The 21,691-nt window shown below is 43.2% G+C and overlaps 1 protein-coding gene and 1 long non-coding RNA gene across 3 annotated transcripts; one reads left to right on the top strand and one right to left on the bottom strand.

Moving 5' to 3' along the window:
• Positions 1-1,610: 1,610 nt before the first annotated feature.
• LOC138296865 (zinc finger protein 268-like) lies at positions 1,611-8,819 on the bottom strand. Its single transcript, XM_069236352.1, has 2 exons — positions 8,544-8,819; positions 1,611-4,715 (listed from the first exon to the last, which is right to left on the bottom strand). The coding sequence occupies exon 2, from the start codon at positions 4,181-4,183 to the stop codon at positions 2,084-2,086; it is 2,100 nt and encodes a 699-aa protein (XP_069092453.1). The 5' UTR covers positions 4,184-4,715; positions 8,544-8,819; the 3' UTR covers positions 1,611-2,083.
• Positions 8,820-8,910: 91 nt separating this feature from the next.
• Positions 8,911-19,533, top strand: LOC138296866 (uncharacterized). 2 transcript variants are annotated; one of them, XR_011203916.1, is made up of 3 exons: positions 8,911-10,538; positions 13,344-13,453; positions 16,990-19,533. It is a non-coding gene; the product is annotated as an uncharacterized lncRNA (long non-coding RNA). The 2 variants fall into 2 exon arrangements; XR_011203915.1 differs by having other exon boundaries at positions 13,239-13,453.
• Positions 19,534-21,691: the final 2,158 nt, after the last annotated feature.

Here is a 21,691-nt window from a genome sequence, read left to right as displayed (position 1 = left end):
ATCTACCCAAGGGTCCAGGCACTTGCCCCTATCACCTGCCAGTACTAATTGGGTGTGGAATTAGTTGAGGTGAAAGAGGATCCTTTCCCCCCTCCCATGCTCCCCACCCAGTGCCCCCCTTCCCCCCATTACCCCTCTCTTTGGAGAACGCCCCTCGAATATTGGAGAGGTGTTAGTCCAACTTTAGAGCACTTCAAGGTTCCCGGGCGGAACACAACCTTTTACATTTTTTAAACCATTCCCCGAATTAATAACCGCTAACAACTCATCTGCTGCATTGCCATCTGTAACATTATACATTTTGTTGTTGTACATAACTCAGAGGGATGCGGGAAACCTAAGTTGCGCAGAACGGCCTAACTTTTTTAAAATCATGCAGCCGCCTTCCTAGCTCCTACTGTTTGTTGATGGTTAACCTGGACAGGTCTGACCTAATCTCAAGGGAAAAGTCCAGAACTTTAATATTTTTTAACCTTAACACCTTGGAGAGAATTTTTTCTTTCAAACCATAAGTTTGGAAGTTAATCAAAATCTTCTGAGGCTTGCTGCTGTTTTCTCTTAAAATAGTCTCAATGGATCCTTTGAATGTCTCTTACGATCTCTTCTTCACTCTTCTCTAACGAGAGTGCAGACTTAGTAGGCAAGACCACAAACCCTTTGAAATGTACCCCTTCCGGAACATTCAACACTCAAGTTATTCCTCCTCGAACTATTCTCCAACTGTTCAAGTTTATTTTGTAGATCCTGTTCGAATTCCTTCAACACCTAAATTTTCTCTTTATGTGTTCTTAGTTCATCCTTCATGGCTCTAACAGTTTATCAAAGGGCCTGAGTTCTTATTGACGGGAGATCCGTGTGCAATATCACTGAGAAAATTCACTTGATCCTGTGACTCAAAAGACTTCTTAAAAAAAAAAAAACTTGCACCGCTCTGGACCCAACATTAGATACCAAGAGCACGTGTATCTACAGCCACATGTGCCATTGAGCATCAGGCCTTGGGGGAAAAAAAAAGAAAAATGTTACTAGATCTGCAAGTCAAGTAACTTCAATAATCTATTTGACCTAGCAGTCATATACTTGACCCATTAATGGGTTTTTAAATTGTGTGACCCTAGGCAAAATATTTTATTTTAGAGTCGCCTTTTTCTTTATTCTCACATATGAGTGCACCTTCGAATATGTGAGTTCAGCATTTCTTCAGTAAAAAAAAAACTATTTTGTTTGATTAAATTGACTAAACGGTTGCTCTATGTATAATAAGACTCTAGCCCACGTGTACGGTACACATGATGCATGACTTGCCTCTTAGTTTACTAAGAGCATTGCCATCAGGGCAGAAGTGTTTCTCAGTTTCGTTTATACACTCACTTTTAATAAATATATCACTATAGCATGATGTGGTAGCGCTTTGTCATTTACAGACAGTAAATTTCCAAATAAGATCACAAACAGTCCCGCTAACTTGCAGCTTTACTGCTAATATGAAAATTGGGTTTTAGAAAACATTTATAATGTGCACATCACAAAGTAAAGTGTTCAGATTTGATTTCATCCTATTAAAATATATATTTTTTAATCACACAGGTTAAAGGGAAAAAAAATGGGCCTTTCACAACTACTGAAATATATTTTGAAAATTTGTACAATTGACATACCAAGTCAGGCAGTTCACCTTACACAATCCCGGAACTCTGCAGTCAGAAGGAAAAGTAATTGTAAGAAGACAAAATGACTTTTCACCTCCGTCTTTGAACACAGAGCAAATGTGATAAAAACAAGGTTTAGAGGCTTTCTTATTGTTCATTCACTTTCTGACCGAACACCTGTTCTTTGTCAACTGGCCAGAAGGGGTGACTAGGTCCTAAAAATAACTCGACCTGCTAAAATATGATCTGTCGTGGTGAGTAGCTTTTTCGAAGCCTGAACATATATACATCAGTACCTCCGATAAATTTATTTTGTTTTAGTTAGCTGTACATAGACATATCACTGCAATACATTTTAAAGAAGTCCACGATTCCTCCTGAAAGAAAACAGTTACTCATTCATTATGTATCAGAGTCCCTTAACTGATGTAGCATTAACTCTCATTAAATATGGCTGCTTGGTCATATTCAATACATGCATATGGTTTTTCAACCTTGTGTGTTTTAAGATGTTTCTCTAGCCATTTTTCCTTCTTGAAAACCATGTCACATTCCATACACATGTAGGATCTTTCCCTAGTGTGAATTTTTTGGTGGTGTCTTAACACTGAATTTGTTTTAAAACCTTTCTCACATTGAATACATTTATAGAGTCTTGCATCTGAGTGAATTCTTTGATGCACTCTTAATGCACTTCCAGTACTAAAAGCCTTGTCACATTCAGTACAACTGTATGGTTTTTCACCTGTGTGGATTCTCTGATGACTAACTAGGACGCCTTTTGTCTTGAAATCCTTATCACACACCATACATTTAAATGGTTTCTCACCGGTGTGATTTCTGTGATGTAGCATTAGCTGTACCTTTGATGTAAAGCCCTGATCACATCTGTCACATCTGTGTGGTTTTTCACCAGTGTGAGTTCTCTGATGTAGCATTAGCATTTGTTTCCTCTTAAAAGTCTTGTCACATTCTGTACATTCATACGGTCTTTCCATGGAGTGGGTTACATGATGTCTTATTAGGTGCTGGTTTGACCTAAAAGCCTTGTCACACTCAGTACATTTATAAGGTTTGTCCTGAGTGTGGATTCTCTGGTGTAGCATTAGACGCTGTTTTACTTTGAACGCCTTGTCACATTCTGTACATTTAAATGGTCTTTCTTCAAAGTGATGTCTCTGATGTACCATTACTGCCCCACTTGTCCTAAAAGCCATGTCACATTCAGTACAATTATATGGTTTTTCCCCACTGTGGATTCTCTGATGCACCTGTAGGGTTCTTTTTATCCTAAAAGCCTTGTCACATTCTGTACATTTATAAGGTTTTTCACCAGTGTGGATTCTCTGATGCTGCAGTAGTACCTGCTTTGTTTTGAAAGCCTTTTCACATTCACCACATTCATATGGTCTGTCCTCAAAGTGGCTACTTTCATGCAGTATTAGTTCTCTTGTTGTTCCAAAGGTTTTGTCACATACTGTGCATTTATATGGTTTTTCACCTGTGTGGATTCGCTGATGTGTTCTTAGTGACGATTTGCGTGAGAAAGCTTTGCCACATTCAGTACATTTAAATGGTCTCTCAGCAGAATGGGACCTTTGATGCAGCTTTAGATTTGCTTCTGTTTTAAACAACTTGTCACACTTGGTACAAACATGTGGTTTTTCATCTTTGTGGGTTCTCTGATGCATTGTTAGATGTTCCTTCATTCTAAATGCTTTGGCACATTCAGTACATGTATATGGTTTCACCCCAGAGTGGATTAGCTGATGTACTGTAAGGGCACGTTTTAATTTGAATGCTTTTTGACATTCAGTACATTGGTATGGTCTTTCTTCAGCGTGGGTTATCTGATGCTGTTTTAAATTCTGCTTGGTCCTAAAGGCCTTGCTACATTGTGTACATTTAAATGGTCTTTCCACAGAGTGGGTACTTTGATGCAGCATTAGATTCATTTTTGTTTTAAAGAACTTGTCACACTTAGTACAAACATGCGGTTTTTCATCTGTGTGCGATCTCTGATGCATCATTAGACGAGCTTTGGTTCTAAATGCCTTGGCACATTCAGTACATGTATATGGTTTCACCCCAGAGTGGATTTGCTGATGTACTGTAAGCACACATTTTTGTGTAAATGCTTTTTGACATTCAGTACATTTGTAAGGTCTTTTATCTGTGTGGGTTCTCTGATGCACAATTAGATGGTCTTTTGTTCTAAATTCCTTGGCACATTCAGTACATGTATATGGTTTCACTCCAGAATGGATTTGCTTATGTATTGTGAGCGCACATTTTAATTTGAATGCTTTTTGACATTCAGTACATTGGTATGGCCTTTCATCAGTATGGATTATCTGATGGAGTTTCAAACTCTGTTTTGTCATAAAGGCCTTGCCACATTCAGTACATTTAAATGGTCTCTCCGCAGAGTGTGTTCTTTGATGCAACATTAGATTCATTTCCGTTTTAAAGAACTGGTCACACTTGGTACAAACATGTGGCCTTTCATCTGTGTGGGTTCTCTGATGCATCATTACATTGTCCTAAATGCCTTGTCACATTCAGGACATGTATATGGTTTCAACCAAGAATGGATCTGCTGATATACCATAAGCACACATTTTAGTTTAAATGCTTTTTAGCATTTGGTACATAGGTATTGTCTTTCATCAGTGTGGGTTATCTGTTGCTGTTTTAAACTCCGTTTGTCTTAAAGGCCTTGTCACATTCAGTACATGTATATGGTTGTTCATCAGTCAAATTTACTACTAGCTGTTGCTCCATTTTTAACGAGTCCTCGCATTTGTTGCATTTAAGAAAGAAGAAAAACCTTGCTCATTTAATTCATTAAAGTTTGTACGTTATGCGCACTTTTACCTGTTACAAAAAATACATGACTGAAAAAAACCAGACACTTTATAATGAGCAAGTTCAAAGGTTTTTTCTTGGGAATATTTCTGGCATAGGAAGATGTTCCTCTGGACAAAACAGGCACCACTTCTTTTATGGTAGATCCAGCTAGCTTTTCAAAAATAAAATCAACTTCTTTTGATATCTGTTGTGCACCTATTAGATTGAGGAAAAAACAAGTTAATTTCATGGGAATAAAATAAACATAGCTTAATTGTAATAATCTACATGAAAACACTAACAGGAACTGACTGCATGGATTTGCTTAGCTTAGTAAAACCTTGAAAACTTTACAAAAATATGAAGGACAAAGAGGCAATCAGGCATTCATTATATCGCAAGATGGCTGAACAGAAACAATGCTACAAGTGAATAATTGGCCCTACCTATAAATAACTTCTAGAATACCTTTCATCTTTGGGTGAGCATATAGAAATCTTTGCTACAGCAAAAATAAAGCTTTATTCCATTCTGGCCCAGCCAACATAAGTACTTTTTTCCTGTGGAATACTTTTCTTCTGCTTTTAGAGATAGGCTAAGTGGGTAGCAAAGGAATTATTTCTATGGCCATTGCCTGTAATCACGTGGATTATAAGTCTTGCACTGCGATAAACTGAACGGTCAGAGTGCGGAGTCAACGCATGTCTGAATTTGGCGCAGCTCCCACTTTGAGCCAAGGTCCTCCTGCACTAAGGATTGTCTATATTGAAATATATTTTCGTGCTGCAAAGTCCTACCCTGTAATAAAAGGCACTATGAATATGAAAGTCATCATTTAGTCTATTACACACTGCACAAGATGGTATGAGGCCATCAATTAAAGCCTAAAATGGCTCCTAAGCAGCATTTAATGATTAACAAAATGCAGATTTACTTGCACCCTGGAGAAAAAGCTTATTTCTTCTTTCGCGCCCTCTAGTCCACCCCCTCTCTCTTCATTTTCACCTACAGGCACCTCAAGGTCTGCATTAACCATTGAGTGATTTTTTTATTTTATTGTGGGTGGGGAGGGAACATATGGAAACTCTTCAAAACTAAAAGCATGGGCACATCAGTACCCATAAAGTATGCCCCCTCCCCCCTCGAAGAGCAGTAGGGGATCAGAAGGGTCACATTTATACCCAGAGCCTTGATAGTCTGGACCCCTCAGGAGTCAAAGTAATGTCCCAGGAGAAAGAAGGAAATAGCAAGATGTATGCATAACTTTGAAGGGATTGCCCAGGTGTATATTTGCTCTAACAAGTGATGCATCCTGTGCTCAGTTCCCCCAATTCCTAGCATAATATTTTGGAGGACGGCCCAACATGAAAACATGATAATTAAGGGGGGTTCACAAGACAAAAAGCGTGAAGACCTCTGGGTTATGCCATGCCTAGCCACTCCTGAACTTAATGAACCAGAACTTTTTTATTAACTTCATACGTGCACTAAGCATCAAGAGCAGAAGATAATTTGTTGGAGCAATCTTATTGTTATTTTTTTTTTGGATCGGGGCTAATTATAGCCCTCTTCTATATCAGGTGTTTGGGTATATTTTCAGCTTAAGGGTCAAAGCAAATATCTGGGGTTCTGGCATTGAGGCCCACCTAAGACTACTTTCTCCACAGTTGTAATTTACTCTCACGTGTGTGGACCTGTACCCTGATAATCCGATGTTATCCAGTCATGTGAACTGTTGCGTCAGTGATAGATGCTAGAGATCCAATTTCTGGCAAAGAAAGCAGATGTCTATTTCAAATTAAACTAACAAGTCTGCACTTGGGAGGCAGTCCTGAAACCGTGCATTATTGGGTTTACACTACAATCAGCAGCAGGATGCTGGGCTGGATTTGGCTGCTCAGAACAATTTGGGATACAGGACCAAGATGATCTGGCAGTATAAATACTTCAAACAAAGACTTGGTATAGATTTTCAGGTAGCAATATACCTCACAAAAACAGACGTTCAGTGGTTTTGTTGGTGAAAGAATTACAAAATAAAGTTCCCTAAAAATGCAGCACAATTTCCATATTTGTGCCTAAAAATTGCTGATCTGTACAGCAATGTCTGTGGGGGGGGGAGGGTCTGATTTAATTTAACAGATATAAATTGGTAATACTCTTTTTGTGTTTCAGTGCCTTTACTACCTCCTGGGATAAGCTTTGACTATTTGATATTGCTAGCTACCACTGTAAACCTATGCCTGTGATGTCTCTTTTCCAAAGAGAAAAGGGAACACTTTTTAAAAGAACCCCTCAACCACCAACACCAGGTGGTGGCATGCTTCATCACAGGGTTCCAACCTGAGACACCTAATTCATCTGGGTGTGTTACAACACCGAAGTCACAGCAAAGCTGGATTGTGTTTGAGAAACTCAAGTGAGAAAAGGTGATTTAAAATTGTCTCAAGGTCGTCATCCAATTAAGGTACGTTTTAATAATGGTAATCCTGGCAAGGCTTAAGAACAATGGTGGATGTTTTATGAGACGTAAATGGTCTTGCACACCCTTAGTATGGTCTACATATTTAAGCCTTTCAAAATAATTGACCACCGGGTCAATATGGCTTTCCTCAGGACTGGTGCTGCATGCACACTAAGACATACAGTGCTACTGCAACTGATCGTAACTTACCATGAAATGTGTCACTGCTTGTGAATTTTTTGTAATGTGGAATTTCCTTACAACATAGTAGCTCTGAGGGAGCAGACCCTGTAGTCACACTTTCGTCAAGTTGCCTTACACTGTGTAAACCTATTTCAGACCTCAAGAGCTCTGCTTTTCATTGTTTGCTCATATTAAGACAAGGAAGATGAACGAGTTCTCTTCTCTCGCTAAATTTGTTATTCAATTATTTGATATTGCAACCTTTAAAAGTGACAAGTTTAGAAAATGAACTATGGTACCCAAATGGACTGAAAGTCCACAGCTATGAGAGACCAATGGTAAATATCCGTATCCAGCACACATACTGCCTAGTAACCACCTACTGCCGCCAGAGCTGGTACCTTTATGCCATGGAAGTAGGATACTTTACACCTATTCTCATCTTCACAGGTTCAACTACATATGCTGGTAATAAAAACAACCGTTAAGCTGGACAAACCTCAAAACAAAGCGAGAATAGCATAGGAAGGATACCCCTTTGGCCTTGCAATAAGAATTAAGGCCGCCCTAGTAGTGGCTTAATGGACGAAGTTGGGGGGGAAAAAAAAAAGGAGTCACGGTTTTTAATCCTGGAGTCACACATGGCCAAAATGTGTGCTCTTGAGCTATAACCTTTTGAACTTATCCCTTCACTCCCCTTTAGATAAATTGACAGCATTAAGAATCAATTTAAAAGCTGCTAGGAAGTTTTAGGTTTAAAAAAATTTGAATAAACAAAACGCAACACAGTGATACTGGTATATCCTTTGCAGCAAGTAGTGTCGTGCTGCATTTTGGAGTATGCTTAAACCCTTTTATCTACGGAGAGGAATGGGGTTAAGAAGAGGGGTGGGACCACAATGCAGAACTTTGCACGTCTGCAGTACCTCTGTACAGGCATTAGGACAGAGGCCACAAGTGCAGGCCATAATGGTAACATGCAGAACAGTTGCCCGCCTTACTCTCGCTACAGGCTCCTCTCTCCGGTACACGTTACCCAAACTTTAACCATGCACGTTGGAATCTTGCCTTTCGTACATTGGCTTGAGTAAATCTTGTAAAACACAAGACCGCTGCGAGTTACCTCTTAAAAGAAAAAAATATATATATGAACTCTAAACATGTAGAGCAGATAAACAGAAAGAAACTGAATTCTATGACAGGACCGGAGGCTCAGATTATGCTTCTCCTTCTTTACTACTCAAAATACAGCATCTAATAAAAAAAACAGTAAACATCAACTACATATCCCATCATGCACCTTCCTGTCTTCCTCTTTCTTTGTTGCTTGTGCAGACAAGATAAGTGTTGCTTCAGTCTATGGATTTTGGTCACTGTGATTTTGCGAATGTGATTACCTGTGTATTGACGCTTTGAGGTTTCTCAGTGCGCATCCTGGCTGAGTGTTTTTTCCCATCTTCAGGCAAACACAGGAGCGATGGCGGCTGCTTTAGGCGGAGTCTTATCCTCCTCAGCATGAGGCGAGTCTTGGCCCAATCTGGCGACTGCAGGCTGAGACACAGCCGAACAGCGAGCTCCTGTTGGTGGGTAGGTGGTGACGCGCCTCCCCTCCAGCTCCGTTCATTGGTTTTTGCCACAGGTAGTCCGGAGCCTTTCCCTAATCGGCCCGGCCCGAGTGCCAGGAACTATGCGTTTCACCAACTGGACTACACATAGTCCTTTCTCTGTTTCTCTTCCACCGAAGCGTTTCAGTGACGCGTCACACTGCGCACACATTTGGAATCCCTAACGTGCGGTGAGGATGTCTACGCTGAGACTGCAACAGTGGAGCGGGCCCGATCAGAGCGCAGTGCGCGCTTGTGAAAGTTACAGCTCTTCATTTGTGGCTTTCCTGACGCCCTCATAACAATTTGGGGGCTGCAATAATTCATTATACAGCTTGCAACTGAGGAGCCGCAGTAACTGTTGTTTCATTGCACTAGGGGTGGCTCCCCCCTCAGTTCTCCAGCTATTTGGCTGCCTTTGATTGTGTTTTTTCAAACACCCTACATACCGGCTGGATGCCCTTTGAGGAGGAAGAATATGGGCAGTGTGAGGAAGACTCACAGGGTCATCTTATGCCAGATGGACTGTCTGAGGCGATCAAAGCTTCAGATAAGCAATCCGTTTGCAGGGAACTGAAGGATTCTGTTCCTCAAAAGATTAATCAAGCCTTAAGGGCTGCACTTAAGCCGATTACGCAGCAACTAGAGCTGTTTGCGTCATGTCAAGGCTGTGTCCCAGCACAAGATCCTGTAACGGGGGGTGGACTCTCCCCCCAACCATGCAAGGCGAAGCCAAAACATCTGCCTGACCTCATGCAGATGCAATGGTTGCCTTAGCCCGGGGCTCCATGAATAATCGCCAGTGTTGCTCAGTACCTTCCACCTCCAAGTAGACCTTTCGTGCCACTCAGGACTCTTCAGCCTCAGACCAGGCTGCCTCTAATTTGTCCGGTTCGGACCAGACCAATCGCAAAAAGGTGAAAAGATCCTCTCCAAAGCGTCCGGAGCTTTCCTGGTCGCCCACCAATCCTTTTCAGCTCAACCCGGAAGACATTATTCATCCCAGGTCAGCCGACTGGGCTCCTGCACAATCAGTGGCAATCTACTTGCATGACTAACTGCGCAAGGCCTTTGATAAGGAGGTGCGCAACAGACTCCCGCAGAGTGTCCTAGGCCGGATATCCCCAATAAAGTGGCTGACACTCCAGAAATAGACGCCAGTATGTTGACTTTTCTAAAAAGATTTGCATAAGACCCTAAAAAAAGGCATTGACAGGGCCTGGAGATCCTGCCAGGATAAACTTTAAGATCTTGCAGGTTCTTTGGTGAAGATTTTGGAGATGGCCCTGTTGGCCCAAACAAATTGTAGCCCTATCGACCCGGATGTTCTGGTAGGATGGACACAAAGGGCTATTTGTCTGTTAGGGAATGCAAATTGCGCCATCTCATCTGAACGGCGTAAGTCTCTTTTGATGAGGATTGACCCCACTCCCACAGAACTGGCGGTAGCAGACGCAGGTCCCTTGTCGGAGGGACGTCTCTACAGAGAAAAGTTTATAAAGGACATGGCAAAGTACGTCTCCACATTCACCACTCTTGTTAAGACTCAAGCTAATCTCAAAAAGGTATTTCAATCAGGCCTTTTTGGACGGGCTGGACGAGGCACGGGCCGCTCGTCAGGCCGTCTCTCCTTCCAAGGCCTGCATAGAGGATCCTTCAGCCGTGGGCAGGGAGACTGGCAGGACTCCACCAAAGGAGGCACCTTTTTCCCTTCCTGTGCCCACTTCCCCAGGCGCCGGGGTAAGCGTGGAGGTCTCAGGAGCAGTTTTCAATCATCCTATTCTACAGGTAAGGATCATCAACTCTGCTGTTTCTTACACAATTGGTACGCGATAACTCAATACGCCTGGGTGCTGCAAACTGTTCAGGGCTTCCCATCTGGAATTTTATCAAACCCCTCAGCAGCAGGCCCCTCCCCCGTCCCTGCATTTTCCCCTACAAGAGTCCAGTTTAATAGACACAGAATTCAAAGACTTGCTGCAAAAATGCGCCATCGCGTTTTGCGAACACCATCCATCAGGTTTTTGCAACAACATCCTTTTAGTCCAGAAACGAGGGGGCGGGCACAGACTTGTACTGAATCTGAGAGATTTCAATTATTACACTGTGTGCAGGCATTTCAAAATGTAAAGCCTTCATCTGTTGCCAGACTTACTTTAGCCAGGAGACTGGGTGGTCCGTTTGGACCTGAAAGATGCTTATCTCACTATTCCCATCTTTCACCCTCACAGAAGATTTCTCCAATTCAGGTGGAGGACAAATGGCTGGAATATTTGGTCCTGCCTTTCGGGCTTTCTTCAGCACCTTGGTGTTTCACCAAGATGCTCAAACCCATTGCAGCCCATCTGCAAGAGAAGGGGATTTGAATGATTATTTATCTGGACGATGTTTTGATCATGGCGCAATCCCATTAGTTGGTGCTGCGTCACCTTCACACGACCCTCTCTCTTCTGCAGGATTTGGGATTTGTTGTAAACAAGACCAAATCCATTCTTTCTTCCTCTCAGACGTTGGAATTTCTGGGATTTATCATTGATTCGAAAACATCTCAGTTAGTACTTCCCAAAAGCAATATCTGGGACATCAAGAAGGAATTAAGAGCAACATTGTCCTTTCCCTTGGTGTCTCTAAGGAGGATTGCTCACATAGTGGGTCTTCTTGCCTCTACCATTCAAGCAATTTTTTCAGGGCCTCTTTATTACAGAGCCCTACAAAGGCTGAAGATTCAGCATTTACAGAAGGGTCTAACCTATTCCGACCAGGTCCCTCTGACGGAGGAAGCAAGGACAGATCAACTGGTGGTTGACTCACATGGATGCTTGGAATGGCAGCTCTCAGCCGGAGGCGATAATAGAGTCAGACGCCAGTCAATGGGGAGCTCACTGTGGGAACATTGACGGCAAGAAGCGGTCCCTGCAAGAGCTTTAGTTGCACATCAATTGTTTGGAGCTGTTAGCAGGGTTGTTTGCAATCAGGACCCTTTCCCCCAGGAGAGTATCCTGTTCCATTCTGCTCAGGATGGACAGTGTTTCGGCGGTTCACTGCATCAACAAGCTGGGGGCACCAACTCCTCCTCTTCCCCCTTGCTGGCAGAGATAGCCAAGGACTTCTGGCATTATTGCCTCAGCCACAGGATCTCTGTCATAGCGGAATACATTCCGGGCGACCCATATCAAGAAACAAGCAGCAGAGGTAGTGTTCATTACCCCAGTCTGGAGGGCACAACCTTGATTTCCCCTTCTACTTCCATGCTCCCACGACATGCTGTCAGGACCTCAAGGAGAGATGCATACCCTAGTGATAGTGGGACAGTTGTCTCTGTAGGCCTGGCAGCTTTCAGGCAACAGTGGAGTTTTCCATGTATTTCGAAGGCAGCTTCAGAGTTCATCAGTAGGGCATGGGCCCCTTCTACTCGAAAGGGATACTATTCAGCCTGGAGATTTTGGCAGAGTGGGTGCTTGAAAAGGCATGTGGATCCCATGGCGCGGAACTTTCAGAGGTAGTAAACTTTTTATCTTTGAAAGCTTCAGATGTTTTTTCTTACAGGTCCGCAGGTCATGTAAGGATCAATGATAGTCCCATAGGTATGCATCCAATCATATGCAAGCTTTTTAGAAGGTATGAGAGTCTCTAATCCTCCCACATAAAAAATATACTTTTCTTTGGGATGTTAACAGGGTCCTCAGGTTATTTGCTCAATGGCTGGATAACAATCATTTGACTAGGAAACAATTGTCAGCAAAATTGGCTATGTTATTGTGTCTCACTTCCTGTAGGAGATCGTCGGATGTAAGAGCTCTGGACCTTGCAGGTAGAGTATTTATACCGGAAGGTGTTCCTTTTAATATAACAAAAAGAACAAAGACTTTTTTGAATGTATTGTTTATAATGCTTTTCCATTTAATAGCAAATTTTGTGTGATTAATTGTTTAAAAACATAAAAACTCCACTAGGGAATTGTGATCTAAGAAGATGGGTCCATTGTTAATTTCTTTGCAAAAACATTTTAGGCCAGTCTCTTCAGCGACCATTGCCAAATGGATAAGAGGGATAATGGTCAAAGCAGGGATTGATGTGAATCAATTTGGGGCTCATTCAGTTCGAGGGGCCATGGCATCCAAGTCTTTTGGTTTGGGGGGTCACTATTCAGGACATTTTGAAATCTGCAGATTGGTCAACAGAGTTGATCTTTAAGCAGTTTTATTATAAACCTGTAGGAGATATTGCATCTGTCGTTTTTAATCAGCTTTAAACTAGCATAATCTGAGCCTGCGGTCCCATCGCAGAATGAAACATTTGCTAGCATTTGTGTCAAGAATATTCAGTTCTATAACGGACACGGAGGCGAGGATTATCCCACCCAGATCTGTATGAAATGTATTATTAATATAATCTGTATTTCGATTTAAAGCATTCTGTTGTATGGTATCCCACCCTTTAAATTTAAACTCTATACAGGTTGTAAATTGTTTGTTTATTTTTTGTTAGGTTCTGATCAGAAAGCAGAATAAAGAAGGTGGATACATTCAGCTGGTCGTATTGTTAAGCATGTTTGCTTCGTCCCTATTGAAAGTTTGTGTGTATTTTGTACAGAGTCCTCACTCATGAAGTTCATGGAAGAGCAAGACAAGAAGATTTCTGTCTGGTGCATTAATAACCCCGTTGGGTAGCGATTGGTGGACATTTTGGTACTATGCATCATGGTATGTATAGTTAATGTTTACTTTTTTTATATTGGATGCTGGAATTCGAGTAGTAAAGAAGGAGAAGCATAATCCTTGCCTTAGTGTCCTTAATAGAATTGAAAATTCTTGGTGCGAAAGCCAGCAATTTTTTCAACTGCTAGTCCCTTCCAAGGTGAAAGTGAACAGACGTTCTTTGTTCTGCGCCTCATCTAGTACCGGAAGTGGAGAGCTCGCTCAACGTTTCCTGCAAAAGGAAAAGACCGGGGAGGCGGCGACGTGCCACGCGGTAGACAGGGGCGCCAAACCGGCACGTGCGGACCGGAAGAGAGACGCACCGCCCTAACACCCATCACTCCAGCAGGAAGGGAGGCTGCAGGGTCGGGGCAGAGACCGTCATGTATGGCCTCAAGTATTACATTCCGGGGGAACTTCAAGTATACGCAACGTGGAAAATATAATAAAAAATGTTTATAGAAATAAGAAACAAACATCTTGTCACAAACCTCTGACGGCCCCGCCTCCCACCAGGTGTGATGCAAGCAGTGACAAGCGACCACTGACCTGCGCCGCCTACCCCCTTCAGGCCGATTCTCAGCGCCTCGTCCCTGGACATCCGCTGAGTGCGGACCACGCAGTGCAGGACCACTCTGTCCCCTGCAGCCGGATGTGACGTCGACCTGTATCTTACAACAGTGTGTAAGTAAATACGCATGCGCAAACTAGCCAGACTGTCTTAGAACAGTGTGTGAGTAAACGCGCATGCGCAGACTGGCCTTACTAGCTAAGAACTGTGCTAGAGTAACTGAGCATGCGCAGACTGGCCGGGCTGTACAATAGAAGGATTTTTTTTTACATTACAGGACCGGAAACCAACATAGGAGTACAAGAAAGGGGAACCGTTGGGCGTTGGGGGACGGGAAAGATCTGGAAGGGAAAGAAAGGAAGGGAAAGGACCAGGGGGATCGCAGCACCAGAGGTGAGGGGAAAACGAAGCATGGGTGCAAGGGGCGGCAGCGCCCGGAGCAATGCACTGCAGCCAAGAATTGAGTCATAGGTGTAATTCTTAGGGGTGGTGGGCTGGGGAAGTGGCAGGGAGGTCACACACCCACACAGAATGGAAAAATTCTTGGCTAGCGAGAGGGAACGTTTCAGTTCTATTAAGGACACCGAGGCGAGCTTTATGTATTTTTATGTATTTTCCTTCACTTTGTTGTCACAGCACGTTTAAAGAACATATAACAATAATAAGAAAAAATGTTAACAGTACTCGTCCCATGAACCTAGTGTGTGGCATACCACCACTGTCCCATCAATACAGTGAGTGACGTTGCTTACTTTTCCTTCTTCGCTGGAGGAAATTAACCACGGGCGTCTACTCTAATCCCATTACTGATCATTGTCTGGAATATACAAAGGTAAGTCTTATTTCAGAAACTCCCAACATTAATCATCATCACCATTCAAGATCATAAGCAAGGACAACGGATATGGGTGTAGCAATTTATATGAGAATGGCAAGGAACACATAAAACAATCGCAGGCATTTGTAATCATCCATCACATTGTGAGTCTTTGCATTAGCTACCATTTTATAAGTCTGATGAAACACTTACAATTTTAAAGAAAATAATGTGATTGGATCTTCAAACTTACTGTAACGTAGTTCTGAGGGGGGAGAAAAGATTGTCCCCAGTAGCCTTGGGTGGGTAATCGTCGCCTCTGTGTCCTTAATAGAACTGTCAGGGAGTCCGGATCATCGGGGTTTGCGCCTGTTCCCAATATGTCCACCTCATGGCAGCTCCAAACTCCACTAGCTATTATAGAACAGAGTTAAAGAATGGCCAAATGGGGATGGGGTTTTAGGTAGGGAACAGTGGGAAAGGAGACTTGTGGAAGCAAAAGTTAAGAACACAATAGCAAGATTATTCACATTGACTTCCATAAACTTTGTTTCTAATATTTATATACTGATAACATGAAAGATCAAGAGCTTTCCTATATCATGACCTTATTTACTCTGGGTACCTGGAAAATAAAGAAGGATTATGCAAACTTTCATATGAGCGTTTTTTTAGCATAAAATCTTATGCTCTGAACCTTGAACAGTCTCAAGTTATTCCTTGGAATAGAAACTACGTTATAACAGTAATCAATGAACACATTAGTTTTCAGGAATAAACTGCAATAGACTCATGAATGATACAGCAAGGTCACACTCTGTCTTGACTTTCAAGATTCAATTGCTTAGAAATTATTATACACTTTAATATCAAACTGTTCATCAAGATTTCAATGCCTAGAAATGATCGCGCACTCTGCCGATCTGAAACACAAGGGTTAACTGCCAAGAATGAATCACCCGCTCTGTTGCTGATTTAACCATCAGGATTTAAATGTCCAGAAACTATCACGCACTGTGCCGATCTGAGCTGCAAGGTTTAATTGCCAAGAATGGATTGCGCACACTGCTGCCGATTCCACCATCAAGGTTTAAATGCCAAGTTTTGATCGCGCACTCTGCTGATCTGAGCTGCAAGGGTTAATTGCCGAGAATGAATCGCGCACACTGTTGCCGATTCGTACATCAAGATTCTAATGCCATGAAATGATCGCGCACTCTGCTGATCTGAAATGCAAGAGTTAAATGCCAAGAATGAATCGCGCACACTGTTGCCGATTCGTACATCAAGATTCTAATGCCATGAAATGATCGCGCACTCTGCTGATCTGAAATGCAAGAGTTAAATGCCAAGAATGAATCATGCACACTGTTGCCGATTCATACATCAAGATTCTAATGCCATGAAATGATCGCGCACTCTGACGATCTGAAATGCAAAAGTTAAATGCCAAGAATGAATCGCACACGCGATTAACACAAAGGCCCAAAACTCGAATGCTTCTGAAAACTGAGTCGGGGGCCCAACCCGACCTCCGCCTTACTGCCCTGCTTGAGGATCACCAAGGAATTGAGGACAGGGCCTGGAAATCCTAGGTAGGCCTCTGGAACAGGAGTTCAGGAAAATGCTGCTGCTCTGCACCGGGACCTCTGAATAGTGAGCACGTGGAGCTGGGTCCCTTAAATAGACTCAGACCCTGCCCATGTGCCACACCCAGCCAGACTGCAGGAGAGGATTCTAGAAGGGCTCAGAATAGGGACCACACCCTAACCACACACTGTAATCCTGCAGCAAAGTCTTGAAAATGAGCAATACACTGCAAACCGCTTTAATGACGTTTCAAGATGAATCTCTGCAATGCAAAAGGTTAACATACTGCATTAACACATAATGCATGAATTATTACATTACATAAGGATTGGCTTTTTGCCTTACGTCGCCCATAGAGCGCACACTGTCCTGATGCTGACAAGAACTGAAACTTTATTTCTCACTAGCTAGGAAATGTTTAATTCTGTCAGGACCAGAGGTGAGGCTTATGCATGTTCAAAGCCTAGTTACCACTAGGGTTGCAGCGTCACAGATTTGTTTAAAATAGAATTTCTTGAAGGTTGATTCTGATGACTAATCTGCCCCATTCATTATGTCTTTCAGCCTTCCAGCAACCTGAATAGCTTTGGACGCCATAGTACCCCTAGTAGAGTGAACACCAAACAATCTCACATCAGTTTCTGCTTCTGCCATAACCCACCGTGCCCACCTTGCAATTGTCTCTCACCTGCTGGTCCAGACTTGCTTGTAATTTCCTCGTATGCCTTAATGCAATGTACCACACACAATTTAGGGTTATCTGTAAAAACAGGATAGGGTACCGACTTGGTATTAGTCTTCATTCTCCTGGAGATTATAAATGTTACCCCATATGGGGTGAAGATCCTGGCTGAGATATCCAGGGCCTGCACATCTGAAACCCGTAGTTCTGGGGGGGAAGGGAGGGTTAGGGGAAGAGAAGTTTGTCCCCAATATCCTTGGGTGGGTAATCCTCGCCTCTGTGTCCTTAATAGAATTGAAACTTTCTTTCTTACTAGCTAGGACATTTTTCATTCTGTCAGGATCAGAGGCGAGGCTTATGCATGTTCAAAATGAGGCATAGAAGGGTGGCCAATTTCGCAAATAGCTCTTTCCTGGACAAATACTGGTTATCCTGCCAGCTCATGAGGAGTCACATTACTAATTAACATCCCACAAGTCTGAGTACCTATGCTCCGGCAGTCTGCTGAGCCTAATCCCCTTCATGAGTTTACATACCCAAGGGTGTTCCCCAGCAGGCATGTTGTCAATGGTGTTGTGACTTGCTGAGATGACTGATCTAAAATAATTTACTGTACTGTAAGCCAAACCTGTTTGGGCCATTTCGGCTAGAAAATTCAATATGTGTGTAATTTCTGCCCCCAGGGGATCCAACTGTCTTTCCAAGCACCAACAATACCATTGTCTCCAGGCCGAACAGTATATCTTGGAGGTGCCCTCACCAACTGAAATCCTCCATGCCATGAGAGTTAGATGTCCCAGGAGAAACAGAAGGTGAAGCTGTCCCAGAGGATCCCTAAGGATAGATGGGAACGAGGGCAGAGCAATCTGGAAATCTCAAGAGAGTCTATCAACAGGGGAAACTATGCCTGAGACCTCCAGATCGGTGTTGTCAAGATTAATAATGCTTTCTGTCTCCAAGCCAGAGCTGCTACTCGGGGAGTCATCATAAATGGTGGAAAGGCATATGGGCTGTTCTTGAACCAGACTTGCAGGAAAGCATCCACCGCTATGGCTTCCGGATCCGGTTGCCAACTCACAAACCTTGGTAGTTGTTGGCTCAATCTGGATGCAAAGAGACCCAGGTCTCACAGATCCCATCTGTCCATGAGGGCTAGGAATGTTTCTTGGTCCAGTTACCAGTCACTGCAGTCTGTAAAATTCCTGGAAATTCCAATCTGTGATCGTGTTGCTGATGCCTGGGGGGTTACTTCGCTGTTAACGAGATCTGCCTCCGGAGAAAGTAGTGCCAGAAGTCCTTTGTGAGGTCTGACAAGATCCTCAACTGAGTCCCCACCAATCGGTTGACCGCTGAGATGTTGTCCATCTTTAGAAGTATCCAGCAGAACAGCTTGTCTATGGTAAGGAATTTTATTGCGATTGACCCCGCCTGGAGTTTGAGGCAGTTGATGTGGAGATTCAGCTTCTCCTTCGACCATCTGCCTCACATGGAGATTTCGCCGCATCTGGTTCCCCAGACTTAGTGGCTGGCATCCTATACTGTTACCAGGTCTGGTGTTGTCCCAAAGATCACTCGGCCATTCCAGGCTTCCATTTTGTCCAACCACCATTGTAGCTCCATTCTGGCTTCCGCAGACAGAGATAGCAGTTTCGAGTAAGCTAGGCCCATCCAGAGGTGGCTCGCTTTCAGTATCTGTAGAGTTCTGTAATGCAGTTGTCCCGGGAAAATGGCCTGAATCGAGGTCGACAGGAGACCCACTATCCTGGCAAGTTGTCTCAGGAAGACTCTGTCCCTTCTCAGGACCATTCGATTTTCCTTCTTCATCTTGGAGGTCGGGAGGCTCAGTGTATCCTCTGTCGAGTTGATGAGGAACCCCAGGAAAGGCATCCTCTGACTCTGAGTCAATTCCGACTTGTCTTTGTTGATGGCACAGCCCAGATCCTACATAAGTGCAATAGTCATGTTCAAATTGTAAATCAGGTGGGATTGAGATTGATCCATGAGAAGGATGTCGTCTAAGTAAATGATCATTTTTACAAAAAGATGTCAAGGCACTCGTGAGTTATAAGTTCAGCATTCATGAGTTGTCGGTCCTTGTGTCTTGTTCATAATAATCAACCGTACATCTGACCAGGATAGAGGGCAGAGTTGTTAGTTTATTCTTGTAGTATAATGTCCTTTACAACAACAGCCAACACATGTTTTGTCCCGTGAGAGAGTTGCTCCCAAAGACTTCATCAGGGCTGTAAAGATTCAATTTGTGACCAATATTAAAAAACATATTTACAATGTTGTTCCTTACATAGGATATCCCATGCTCCAAACCACATGACTCTTGTGCCAAACCCCAATTTTATATGTGACAATTTGTAAGAAATTAAAAAATATAAAAAAAAATTAAGATTTTCTTGAATTTACAATTTAACATTTTTTAACATTTTTTTTTTAGCAATCGTAAGGAACAGACAGTGAGCAGTCTAGAATTGTGATGAGACTTTGGAGCCACTGATATATATGCTGCTCTAGAAATGATAACTGGAATATTTGGCATTGATAATTAGTCATTGCATTAGTTTCATGTGAAGGCATAGAGCATTATGTAAATCGTGACACCCGTGTATATGGGCCAAATGAAAACGAAAAACCAGAGAAAGTAGAACTTATACCAATTGATCTAAAAGAGATAGCAATATAATAAGAAGGGAGATGTCAATACCCTACAGTGAAATATAGTGTCCTTGTGAGCGTCTGAGAAAATATCCTACATACCTTTCTATCATTTAAGCAAGTAGCGCAATTTCGTATATGTTTAGATCTCTCTCCTGAGAGTCTAATATTACTTTCATCTAGGAATAAAATTGTAAGGTGATGTAACCCAATCTCGAAGTTACTGTAAACAAGCAAGAGCAACACGTATTTAAAATTGTGTTATTAAGCCTAAAGGATAATGTTGTGCAATACTTTAAAGCACGTACCCCAAATCATCAGTCCAAGTATTCATGCGTGTGTCCAATCGGTGTGTGGACACAATTATCTGGAATAAAATAAACATTTTTAGCCCTCTGGTGCGAAGAGTCTTCAGCACCGGATGTAGGATCTTGGTAAAGTACCACAGGACTGCCAAGAGGCCGAATGGGAGAGTCCAAAATTCATAGGTCTGTTCCTTCCAGACAAATTGAAGAAATCTCCTGTGTGGATGGTAAATGGGAACTGAAGGGTAGGCGTCCTTGAGGTCCTACTGGACCATTCCGTCACCTGTTAGAAGCATGCCTCTCAGCAGATGGAGGCCCTTCATCTTGAAATGGAGATATACTAGCCATTTTTTGAACTCCCTCAAGTTTATGACTGATCTGAAGCATTTGTTCTTCTTTTGGACCAAGAATAGATTGCTCACAAATCTGTACGGATGACAGGTCATTTTGCAAATTGCCCCTTTTCATAGGAGGTCTCTTATCTCTGTGTCTATTAGGAGGGTCTCCTCGCTTGAAAAAAACATGTGCTGAGGGCGTACGCTCTGGACAGGCGGTAGGAAAGTACCATCTCTCTAGCATAGTTACCCCCACTTTTTGCCTGATGTCAGTGTGTTTAAACTGTAGTTCACTGGGATCCTGCTAACCAGGACCCTAGTGACCATGCTCTCTCCCCATAATGTGGTTGCCGGTAAACGTTTTACACCCACAGTTGGCATACTAGTGCTCCCATGTAAGTCCCTAGTATACACTACTTAGGTATCCAGGGTATCGGTACACCAAGGGTCCCCCTTGGGCTGCAGAATGTAGTGTGCCACCCATGGAAACCCATCCAAACTGTGTCTGCAGGCCTGCCATCCAAGCCTGCATGAAACAGTGCATGTACCCTTTCACTGCCAAACCTGACCAGTACACTTAGACATTATTAGTCACCCCTCTGGTAGGCCCTTCAGCCCAAGGGCAGGGTGCATGTCGCTAAGTGTGAGAGTACCCCTGCATGAGAAGGGTACCCCAGTAGACCCCAGGCCAATTCCTGGACTCTGTAAGTGCGGAGAAGGAATTTTAAGGTATGTAGTGGGCACTAGTCAACACGAATAGTCCAACTACATAATGGCTTCTCCGAACCCAGGCAGGTTGGTGTCAAACATGTTGGAATCATGCTACTTAACCGATTCCAGTGGTAGTTGCATGAAGCCATGTATACTCTGGGGGTTCCTTAGACAACCCCCTAGTTCTGCCTGTGCAGCCTTTCCGGGGTCTAGCTGCCAGCCCAAGCTGATCCCACACACTGTTCTGCCCTCCTGCTGGTGAGCCAGGCTTAGGCCAGAGGAGCAGAACTAAGGATTTCCTGCAAAGGAGATGTGTGACCGTCTCCCCCTGTGTATTAGCTGTCTAAGGGCTGGGGTGGTGTGGGGTGGCCTCTGAGTGCCACCGGACAGCTTTGAAGGGCACATTTGGTGCCCTCCTTGCTTAATCTGGTTTGCACCAGTTCCTGCTCTGGCGCGAAACTGCACAAAGGCCAAGGAAGTGACCACCCCCCTGTCCAGCTACTCCCCCATGGAGGTGCCCAGAGCTCTGCCAGGTGGCCTCTTGATTCTGCCATTTTGGAAACAAG

This window comes from Pleurodeles waltl, chromosome 5 (genome assembly GCF_031143425.1).
Source record: "Pleurodeles waltl isolate 20211129_DDA chromosome 5, aPleWal1.hap1.20221129, whole genome shotgun sequence".
In the NCBI taxonomy this organism is placed as follows: Eukaryota; Metazoa; Chordata; class Amphibia; order Caudata; family Salamandridae; genus Pleurodeles; species Pleurodeles waltl.
This window is presented reverse-complemented; position numbering and strand designations above follow the sequence as displayed.

Coding starts and splice junctions, on each gene's coding strand:
- LOC138296865 (XM_069236352.1), bottom strand. CDS start 4,183: ATGATGCATCAGAGAACCCACACAGATGAAAGGCCACATGTTTGTACC.